General features: G+C 40.3%; 1 protein-coding gene across 1 annotated transcript; it reads right to left on the reverse strand.

Annotated features, from left to right (window-relative positions):
* Positions 1 to 1,842: 1,842 nt before the first annotated feature.
* LOC149299012 (ubiquitin-conjugating enzyme E2 D4) lies at positions 1,843 to 11,080 on the reverse strand. The gene is made up of 7 exons (XM_089486881.1): positions 11,057 to 11,080; positions 4,324 to 4,387; positions 4,213 to 4,244; positions 3,009 to 3,086; positions 2,759 to 2,864; positions 2,252 to 2,345; positions 1,843 to 1,888 (listed from the first exon to the last, which is right to left on the reverse strand). Exons 1-7 carry the CDS (start codon positions 11,078 to 11,080, stop codon positions 1,843 to 1,845), a joined length of 444 nt encoding a protein of 147 aa, XP_089343007.1.
* Between the last annotated feature and the right edge of the window lie 1,133 nt (positions 11,081 to 12,213).

The following is a 12,213-nucleotide window of genomic DNA, read 5'->3' on the forward strand; positions in this document are numbered from 1 at the left end:
GGCAGGACGCGGGCGCCGCAGCCGCCGCCGGGACGAGGGAGCCGCTGCTGGGACGAGGGCAGCACAGCCGCGGACACCGCCGGGACCACGGCGCCGCAGCCGCGGACTCTGCAGGGACCACCGATCCCAAGGTACCGGCAGAAAAGCGCTGGGCAGCGCAGCACCAGCCGCCCGGCTTAAGGTGCAGGGTATCCCCCCAGGAAGGGGGCTTAGCCCAGGGAACACGGCTCCACCTGGAGCCGGAGAAAATAACAAAAGGGATGACGAGTCCTCCCTACCTGATGTAGGGCAGGAAAAAACACTGGAGTTAGTAGGAGGGGAGGGGCTTTTAAGTTCTTTGAGTCCTGCCCTATCTCAGGTACGGAGGAGGAGGAGTCTATCCTTAGTGTCACCTGGGATGGCAGGGAAATTAACCTTTCAGTACCTACACAATATTGTGTGATCTCTCTCATATATATATATATATATATATATATACATATACATACACACACACACTAGTTTGCTTATGTGCTATTGGTTAAAGGCTTACCATTGTTACCAAAAGGAAGCTTAACTTAAAATTATAGGTAAATAAACCTCACACCTTTTCATGAGGTCTGGTCACACAGTTGTGTATTCATAACAAATATGCAAAGAGGAACATTTATCCCTGTATGTATGTAATATATATATATATATATACATACACACACATACATACATAAACGGACAGCCTTCCTGTGCTCTGCATGGTTTGAGACCGCAGCCATTTATTTTCTTACACCAGAACCATGCTGGAAAAGAACAATGAGTGAATGCAGGCACTGATACTACTGAATCCATGACAATAAGACAGTTTCTGGGTACAAAGTGTACTTTATAATCAAACAATTGAATTCATGTAGAAAAAAAATTCTGAATATTTCAAGAATTAAATTTTTAATGGGGTAGTTGAGTAACCATTAATAATAATAATAATAAAAAAACCCAAAGCAAAATAGTAGAAAATGCATTTTATTTGTATGGAAAAAAGCTACGGTAAGATTTGTAAAAGGTTTGAGAGTTTATATTGCCCATATGAAAAACAAAGATTAGGAAAAACAAAATAGTGAAGCAAAACGAACAAAAATAAAAATACAGATACGTATTTCTAAATTAGCAGTGCAATTAATTCACATTGCAATAAACCGGTGTCAAGTATGCAACAAAATCAGACAACTTTTTCCATAATTAGCTTTGAAGGATGACAGTGCAAAGATCATTTTAGTTTTTAAGAAATCTGCAATTGATTTAAGTAATAATCTGAAGCATGGTTCTAAATAAAAAGTAGTCGTATCCTGCCAATACTGTGTACAAGAGTGGGGGGAGAAAAAAAAAAAAAAAAAAAAAAGGCTAAAATGCGTTTACTTACAAAAAAGGTAAATAAAATATATTTAGTCTATACAGTAAAAAAATACAAATTAAATAGTGAGCTAACAGAAATAAATCTGAATAGATTTACAAAAAAAAATGCTGTTTCAATTATGCAGTTTTGCTCAAATTAAAATAAAAATGCAGAAAAGTTTGGTTGCCTTAAACCTGTAATATGGGTTTTATCAACAGAAGATGCAGAAGGTTCAGGTATCTTAAAAACCACATCAAAATGTCTTTTGCAGAGCACACAGAAACCAAAAAGAAAAAAAAAGTACATAATTTCATCTTAAGTTTTGGAATTTCATTTTCTTCCAAGAAGTTTTTAAGGGTCTAAAAATCAAAAGATCTGAAGGACTCGGGAACAGTAAACTGTGCTCGGTTTCCTCTATTTTGAAAAACCTAGAATTTACAGTACACTGGATTATACGAAATTATATCTTCACAAATTTACATTGCATATTTCTGAGTCCATTCTCTTGCTAGTCTGTTGTACCTGTAAAAGGAAAACACATTAGTATTGAAATGAAGAAAACGGGGGGGGGGGGGGGGGGAGTGAAACATGGCTTACAAACATAAGTAGCAGCCAGCATACAGTAGCTCTCATTTAAGGGAAGGGAATAAGGGACAAGACTTCACGTTGTTAGGCATTTATTTTGTTTACTGGAGTTCTGATAGACGTCCTGTTCTTAAATTCTTCTAGATCTATACATTAGCCTCCCCCACCCCTCGCTGTGCAGTGAAAGGCCTATGAAAACCGTAATTAGCATAGATGGATTGAGTGCGACAGTCCCCCCCCCCCCCAACACATTAAGCCTTCCCGTTCAATATGGATTTAGCCATGAAATAAGTTACTCACTTTTCTTTGTCTGACTTGTAGATTTGTGCAATATCTGGTACTAAAGGATCATCTGGATTTGGATCACAAAGTAAGGAGCATATGGACAACAACACTACAAAAAGAATACGAAGTAGGTGTTCAGTGTTTAAAGTCATGACCGTCACCCTACATTCATGCCTTAACCCACCCCTCCCCCTTAACATTACAAATATGATTTCAAAGGATCTTTAAACGTATACATGAAAACATCTTAAAGGCTGTCCCTGTTGTGTGGTCTAGACCATAACTAAGAGTTATTTGTAGGGATACAAATATTTACTTGAAGGAGATCTTATTGTGCCAACATAGAAAAAAAAAAAAAATGTAGTCACATAGACCTCAGGAGGTTTCTTCAGGAGGGTCCAGACATTTTATGAGACCCTTCATCCCTTTCCAAGTTGGACCAGAACAGATTTATCTAGTTTCCACTTTTAGCTCAAACATACACAAACCTTCTCCCTTAATCATAATCCCGAGACATTTTACCTTTTGACACGGTCAGTGCTGGAGACCATTGAGACCTCAAGATATCCAGACAAATACTACCATTGCTGTTAATGTTTGGGTGATATATTTTTGTTGTGAACGCAACCTGTAAGAAAATACACACACATTTGTCAGACAAAGTTACTTGTTGGTGACAATGTTCCTCTGGGTCTACCGGATATATTGGTTACAGCCCTGTTTTAAACTCCCAAAATATATTCCTACGTCTATAAAGTTTCTAGGTGGTTACCTTTGGTGGTTTGAAAGGATAATCTGTCGGAAAGTGGATGGTGAGGAAGAAGACACCTCCTTGGTATGGACTGTCAGTCTAAATGGAACAAATGTAGAATTCATGTTATTTGGAGAGGGCGTTTTCAATCAGTAACAGTAAAAAATGCTTCAATCAAAGTGGTTCGGTTGCTTAAACAAAATACGGGGATAAGCCCTGCTTTGTTTAACGGCAACTCCCAATGGTAGCATTTCATTTATCCTCGACACACATCACTGCATCGTGATCCCATCAATGCACGCTTTAGTATATTAAGCAACCAAACGCTAGCAGGTCGTTATTAATCCCTCTGAAGATTGTTTCAGTTGATACGGCAATAACCTATCAGTGCTCGCTTTTGTAGCACATGACAATAAAGTGCACCTAGATAAAGTCAATGAGACAACATTTCAGGGTTTGGGCATTCAACAGTATTATGAATGATAATGTTGCATTTATTGGAGCAGGATGAACAGTACATTTAACTGAAAAGCATCGGGCTATGCCGTCCAGATACCATACCTGCCATCTAAACAGTGGCATAATTATTTGTAACTATATATGTTAATTGATTCTCAGTATGTATACTATATGACCAGAAGTATTTGGACACTGGAGGACAGAACAAGGTCCAGGAAGGCATGGTTTAACAAGTTGGAGTGGAAGAACTCGAGCTGCCCGCACAGAACCCTGACCTAAATCTCATTGAACAACCTTTGGGATTAACTGGAACTTTTCGTCCAACAGCAGCGCCTGACCTCCCAAATGCACTTTTGGCTGAACGGGCACAAAATTCCACGGACACAATCCAAAATCCTGTGGGAAGCGTTCCCAGAAGGGTAGAGGCTATTACAGCTGCAAATGGAGGGGGCAATGTCATATAGGTGTGATGGTTAGGCGTCCACATACCTTTGGTCATATAGTGTACATCTTATATATAGCACATAAAAGGCTTTAAATGGAGTGACATATCTATAATTATCATAGCAGTAGTCTAATGTTGTAGAATTTACTTAATATCTGACCACATACCCATACTTGCTGATAAGTTTATCTGCTGGAATTTACACTACCTACTAGGAGAAGACACCAGTATCCAGAACCCCCAGGCTGAGCTGGAATACTTATGAGAATAATATTTGACAAGGATATGCAAATGAGACAATTTGAATCTTTAAATACTTACAGGCCCCATAATAGTGGCTTGCCAATGGAACACTGAAATGAAAGAACATACATAAGTCAGTTTTCTTGCCTAACCCTTAACCCATTAGCTTTTCTTAATAGTTTCACTTACAGTCATCTCCCACCGGTCCTGCTGAACACTGGGCGGGAGGATCGCGTTGCAAATCATTAAGTTCCTAAAAAAAAAAAAAAAAAAACGACAAAAGTTTTTGTATATTGTAAATCGTGGGGGAAAAACATGTAAAGAGGTGAAAAAAATTGATTGGCTTGTATAAACCAGAATATTGTAGACATTTAGATACAGGCTGCATCAGTGACAGATAAAGACTGCAGTTCACATCCATAAAATATATTCTGGAAACGCTTGGCCAGTACGATGTCTCATGCTTTACCTGACCACATTCAGATATAATCAGAGGCAGAAGTAACCAATTGTTAAAACGTTAAATTAAGAGTTCCAGTTGGAAGAATTAAGAGGCAATGCTAATAACCAAAAGGGAGCCAAGTGAAATATTTACTCTACTTTGAATACTGAATAGGATAATACTGATTAGCTTTGATGGGGGTTTCCATTGCTGCAGACTTTATGGCCTCACCTCAATAACTAAGCAGGTAGACATAAGCTATCCTGAAGACAAGACTAAAAGACCCAACATTGAAAGCTGGGGGGGGGTAGTGTACAAGAGGGATAGAAATATTTTTATCTGCCATCAAATACGTTTGTCTGGGATGTATAATCTAACCTCCATACGAATGTCACCACCTGACCATGCGAGAGTAATGAGAGTTCACTTACATATCTTCTAGTACACAAGGAAGAGCCACTTCAGAACCCTAAAGGCTGCGCCAACGCAAACATAAAATTTCACTTGTCTTCTCACCCAATGTACAAGTTTACCTTTTGAGTTGAAAAGCCGCTTAAAAAATCCACTCAACTGTTAAATTTAACTCAAGTGGCAGGTGCTATGTTATGGCAAAAATGCATGACTGTAAGAGGCAACGACCCATTATTTGGCACCTTGGACAAAAAGCAAAACTGCGGGGAGTCGGATCCATGGAAGCGGCCGGCAGAAAACGTATGGAGACTTCCTGGAGAGGAATAAGTGGCACCCAGGGCAGATCACAAGTAGCAAAGAGACGGCCCATAATTCACCACTTTTCCCCCCTAAATATGCACTTTAAATTAATATTTTTGGCCAAAGCAAATGGAAACCATGTAATGAACACGATTTAGTGGTATAATAGAGTTTGGTCCCACACCATTTTCTTTTGTGATAAAAGCACAGCCCGAATTGAAGCCCATTTTGGTGTAGATATGATGCTCCTTAGATTTAAATTCTAAGGATTTAGCTAGAGTTAGAACTGAAGAATTAGGACATGCTGATTGCTGTACATAGGTCTATTGTATACGCTCCATAAGGAAGGGCAAATAAAAGTTTGTGTAGACATTAGGAGCCAGCCAGCCCAAGTCTAGAAGCCAGTTTGATGTTTGGAGGAGCTATAAAGAGGTGCACCCACAGAGATCACCCTAAAAGAGCATGGAAGTTATCTGATCCCTACGATTTCTTAAGCCTCATCAAAAAGGTTTTAGTTTTTTCATACAATCACGTCTGAACCCGAGGTTTCTCCAGGTCAGAAAGCAGCGTTCCTGTCCAACAACGTCCCGTATTAAGAGTTGTACTTACTGGCTGGAAAACACCTGCTTTATAGTCAGTGGCTTTGAATCCAGATAAACATTCAAATTATTTGATCAGAATATTTTTGCTTCTTTTTTGCAATTAAAGCATTTCCAATCCAGATTGTAAGCTTGCTGGTCTTTCAGTTCTAGTTTTGTGACACCCTTTGAACATACGTATTGTAAGAAGTGCTGCGTAAATTAATGGCACTATTTAAATAAAAGATAATATATCATAACAATGTGCAGATGTCTTATTCTTTTAGGCAACCACCTTCCTGCTTGTATGATGAACCAAATACAAAATAAATCATAGGTGCAATTCCTGCACAGAAACTACGCAGACATCAGCAACACCACCAAACTCATCACATCTACAAGCAACGAGGTAAGAAAAGCCATTAGCGGCTTCACACCCCGTACGAGACACGTGAACGGTGAAAATAGATGCAGCGCGGCATCCCTACTAACTGTGCGAAAAGCACCTCGCATGAAGAACGAAGACTCAGAAAATAGACTTCTAGTACAATTCTAAGATTATAATCATGCATTATGGAGGATCAACGTGGAAAGTGGCCCCGTGGGGCTCGCCCTCCGAAACCGTACTATGGCCATTGATATACCCTAATACAGTAGTCGAGTTAAAACACAATACAGCATGCAATTTATATAGACAAGCATACCATAGCTCACGGAAAGTGAACAAACGTTCACATCCAGTAACAAGCTTCACAATCAGCTTGCAATTGTGATATTTAAGGGTTAAAAAGGAAATATAATTATAGCTATATATAGATATATAGACATACACACACACACACACACACACACACACAGACAGAAAGACAATCTCTCCCCAATTTACGGATTGCAAATCCAAGAAAAAGAAAAAACTAAAACTGAACAGAGAGGAAAACACACACGTTACATGGCATTACAGATATCATTCGTCATCAATGTATTCGTATCAAAGGGTGGCATGAAGGAACCCTACGCTTTCCAAACATTGAAGTTGAAAACATCTGCCAAAAGTAATCTTTTTTTCCCCCTCACTTCGAACTAAAACAAAACCTTATCAGCTTCATTCCTCAATCTCAGGGCAGAGCGAACGGTTCCAGCAAGCTGTACGGAAACTACGACCTGCCATCAAAACCAGCGGAAAAAAGATAAGTTACTTCTCTTGGAGAAATGTCAGGTTTTAGCATCATTAAATGAGCAAGCTGTTTGCATTAGATTAAGTTTTGTGAATAGAGTTTTTAATTCAGATGCACAGGGAAGAAATTATTATTATTGTATAAATCACACAAAAGTGCTTGTATTGGCCCAGATTGTCTATGGGAACGCTCAACATACATTAAAGGGGCACTCCAGCCATCATATACACTTTACATACGGCCACTGGTTTCACAGAATCATCTGACGGTGGATGTTTTGGTGCTGCAGCTTCTACCCAAGTTAAGTGTGCTCAACTCACCATGCATTCTTCTTTCAAAGGGCTGTCGGGTACACTAAACCAAGCTTTAATCACGATAAACTACCTTTATCCAGACTATTACTGTTTATTGATATTCCGAATCGCTGGATTACGGCGTGATAGGCGGGACATCTCCCTCGCCGCTCCGAGCGCCTTTTCAGTTGTGTGTAAAACAAGCGGTTTGTCGAGCGTCGGCTATACCTCGGAAATTGTTTTGTTACGGTTTCAACTTCAGGCTTTGACAGTCTGCCACATTTCACCACGAGGCTCTGAGAACTAGGGAACTGGTATTTCGTAATAACATTTACAAAGTGCTGCCATCCGCATGCTATTTGGATTCATACATCGGGAAAAACATCTTAACCCCTTCAGTCCCAGGGGTTTTTGGTACCTCAAGTCCCGGAGCAATTTTGCCACTTTTGCAGTATGTCGGTTCAGCGATTATTCTCCTTTCCTGCAAACGGTGAACCCACGTAAACCATATATTGTTTTTTCAAGGAGAGATAGAGCTTTGTTCTGATATCTTAGTTAGATTATTAGCTGAAAATTTATGATGAGAAGTTAAAGTAAAAACTAGCGAAAATTAGAAAGAAAAAAAAAACAAAAAACAACCCTAATTTTTAATATATTTTCCCTCTGAATCCTCACAAAATTAGGTAAAGTGATGGAAAATCCCCTCCAAGTTTATCAATTCAGGTGTCCTGATTTCAGAAACACCTGATCTATATAGATTTTCCATACTTTCGCAGCATTTATAGGGAACACATAAGGTGTACATTATTCGTAGAATTTTTACTCTTATGGCTTGGGGGTTGTGAACAGGGGCAGGAGGGTTATACTTTTTAGATGTTGTGTTAGGGCAACGGGATGCAAGGGTTTTTTCTTTTATTATTCGCGCCGGAAATTGTTACATGAGATAGGGCAGCAGAAAGCCAGCAATTATGGCTTCTGCTAACAGGGTGGAGTCCAGGCTGTCAAACGCCTGATCTCCCACTGCAAGAAGGTCAGGACGTACCAGTACGTCCACAGGGGTTTCTTCAGATGCGTTTTTTGGATGTACTGGTACGTCCATAGTGAACCGAAGGGGTTAATGTCCAACATTCTCACTAAAGAATACAATACTTTAATATCTGTTCTTCCGAAATGGAAAAATATAATATAAAGCACTTACCTGGCACAGAGCATGCCGTCTTCTTCTTCCAGCCAGCAGAAGGAAAGTGTTCCCATTGACATAAATAGGAGCACTTTCCATACACGTGCACGGGAATCTGAAGAAACCCCGCACACGGACGCTTCAAGCCAACGCTGGAATTGACTGGAAGGAGGTGTTCGGCTGCATATATCTCCCGCATGAGATTTTGCTGGGTTACAGATAAAAGGAGCAAATGCATATAGGGGCTGGATTCTGCAGAATCTTACGTGGCTTTATAGAAGGGACAACTAGAATTGCCAGTACCTAGAGAGATTGTTATGGTGCGTAAGAGGGTGATGTAGTGTTCTCCAGACCTAAAGCACAGGCAGCAATACAGGAAGCAGATTGCTGATTCAGCAAAGTCTGCCGGGCATGATGTTTGTTCCTCGGGGCTCCCTTCCTATATTCCCTCCTGTGTGTGCTGCCATATCCCTCTGAGCGGCTATCCTTCTACTTGTAGCGTGCCGGCAGATCCCTTAGCACATTAATATTCAGATGCAGCCTTCGGAGGGAAGCATCAGATAACAAGATTTGGCTTTTGACTCAAATAGGCCCAATTTATACTCACTGAAGCTGGCAAAATATTACGGATATACAATCATCTAAAAAAATATCACGATGAAAAAAAATATTTGAACAATAAATGCCACATGCTGCAGAAAGTAGAATAGAAGAGTTGTGTTACTTGGAGTTCTCTGACCTGGAAGCTCTACCGGTTTTATGACAGAGCCTGGCTAGTTTATTTACTTTACAACATTATTATCCTTATGTGCCAGCATTCCACTCGGAGATTTATATAAATTAAAATATATATTTTTGGGAAATTAGATATGATAAAAAAAAAAAATGGTATCTGAAGAAAACCCTTCTTGTCCTGAGAAAATTACAGCGAAAAACGAGCACCGCAAAAGTGTTAGAACAGCCTCGGTCCCAAAGGGTACAAAAAAATAAAAACCAACCAGGTCCTTAATGGGTTAAAGAGCAATACAGCCCTCTAAAAAAGTGACCCAAAGCTTTCCGTCGTATTTCTGAACGGCACTAGGACCAATCACTACTGTGTTTAGGCCAGAGCTCTCTGTACAAAAAGAAAGACTTACCATTTAGGAGATGTTTTTCCACTATGATGAATTTAATAAACCATCACTTTTCATTAATATCTGCTAAAAACACATATACAGGAAGTAGTCATAAGACTATAGTCTATAGACTATAAAGGGAAAGTATACTGCAGTATACAGTGATATAGGTTAGCAGTGACAATAACCCGGCTTATCTCGTGTTGTTCCAATAAACCCCCTTTATGTGCCGATCTGGAGGCTGCCATTGTTGTCGGTCATGTGACACAGCGAGCCGATTCTTTACAGCAATGCTAATATACTCCACTCCATTCCTCCGTAGGCTTTCATTAGAGAGTTGGGCTGACTGATTAAGACTGATCCATTCCATTGTCTAGCGCAGGCAGTGTGATAAAGCATCAGAGCGCGGGGCTGAGATAACACACATAATGGCTAATAGGCGGCTGCTTCAAAATTAGATATTATGCATAAACAAGAACTGTTTTAAAGAAGAAAACCGCAAAAAAATATGAAGTCTAATTACAAGCAATGAAAACAGTGGGAGTTTCCCTTTAAATATACACAATAAACAATAGGTCAAAAGGCAGACAGCTAAGTGCAGCTTAGACTATAGGAATGTAGAATATGCTGGCAGATAATATTCTGGCCTGGCCGTGCCTGGATCTTTAAATTAAAAAAAAAAATAATATATATATATATATATATATATATATATATATATATATATATAATTAATACATGGGCTGTCCTTAGTGATGCATCACTTTTGTGAAGCAATTAGATAACAAAACCACACAGTCACACAGGGACCGCTTTCCAGGAAGTGTTACTATTGCACTATACAAAGAGAATCCACACATAGCTGATGAGCTGAATCAAAGACACGATCTCATACAGAACCAAACATCAGCACTAAAGAGTATGAGGCCCACAGGCCATGGGTGTTGACACTTGTCAGCATTCTAATGGGTGTCAGTGACCTGTCATCAGAAGTGGAAGCAGGAAGATCTCGGGCTCTGGCTACACTCGGGGTGCTCTATCCGACATCTTAAGATATTGCAGGAAACAGAGCTGGGTTTTTTTTTGCCATGTTGCGTTGGTCTCTCTCATCACATGACGTCTCCCCGTAACTACATGTTGAGGAAATCTGGAGTTCGAAGCTCCTCAGATGATTGACAATCAATGAAAGCCTTATGGAAGCCTAACCTCTGAATCGAGATCAGTGCCGAGTACAGGCTGATGGTAACCGTACTGCTGCGGTGCCCTCGTGATATGACGCATTTGGGGCCCCTCGCGATTGTTAGAATAGGGGCCCCCCTTTGTGTCATCTGAAAGGGGGACGATGACAGATCAGTAACACAGGTAGGATTGCGGCCTCGGGATAGAGCTTTGGGCGGCCTCCATTGTTCCTTCCCTGCTAATACTCACTTTCTGTATTCTCTTCAGCGCCATGGAGGAGGGCGGGCGAGGGAAGCTTCACGATGAGAAGCGGGTAACGGCAGGACACCGAAAAAACGAGGACGCCTCCAATGCGGCTTCTCGCCGAGTCACTGCGGCTGTTAGAGCACAAGAAGGAAGCAGTTCACTCGCGTTAACTGTCGGCCCCTGGCCTGACTCACTCTGGGCGTATACAAAAGGCAGTGGGCGGAGACTTCACATCACTACGGGTTTTGTTTCCGCTTTTTAATAGGGTAAAGAGGGACTGTGAGAACTAGAACATCATGGGAAATGTAGTCTTTGTATAACGCTCTTTCAAGCAACTTTATTTAAATCACCAAATGAACATTGTCGATTAACAAACCACATTACTGAAAGAAAATAAAGGTCTTTTTCTATTTATCCAAAAAAGTGTCGATGCAAACAGCTAAGATAGATTTCTTTCTTTAAATTGTATTTTAAATAAATAAAAATTAAGTTGAAAAACGTCATGTGAAAAAATTTGATACTATACTAGCACTCGGATAAATGTAAGGTTATGCACATGGGGAAGAAAAATCCAGGCTGGGAATATGTATTAAATGGGAAAACACTGGGGACGACTGACATGGAAAAGGACTTAGGAGTTTTAGTTAACAGTAAATTTACCTGTAGCGACCAGTGTCAGGCAGCTGCTGCTAAGGCAAATAAAATCATGGGGTGCATCAAAAGGGGCATAGATGCCCACGACAAGGAAATAATTCTACCACTGTACAAGTCACTAGTCAGACCACACATGGAATACTGTGTACAGTACTGGGCACCAGTGTACAAGAAAGATATAGTGGAGCTGGAGAGGGTTCAAAGACGGGCAACCAGAGTAATAAGGGGAATGGGAGGACTACAGTACCCAGAAAGATTATCAGAATTAGGGCTATTTAGTTTGGAAAAAAGACGGTTTAGGGGGGATTTAATAACTATGTATAAATATATAAGGGGACAGTACAGAGATCACTCCCAGGACCTATTTATACCCAGGACTGTATCTATAACAAGGGGACATCCTCTACGGCTGGAGGAAAGAAGGTTTCTACACCAGCACAGACGGGGGTTCTTTACAGTAAGAGCGGTGAGATTATGGAACTCTCTGCCAGAGGAAGTGGTAATGG

The sequence above is a fragment of the Sceloporus occidentalis genome, unplaced genomic scaffold, assembly GCF_023333645.1.
Source record: "Sceloporus occidentalis isolate IW3139 unplaced genomic scaffold, rSceOcc1.0.p SCAF_30, whole genome shotgun sequence".
NCBI lineage: Eukaryota > Metazoa > Chordata > Lepidosauria > Squamata > Phrynosomatidae > Sceloporus > Sceloporus occidentalis.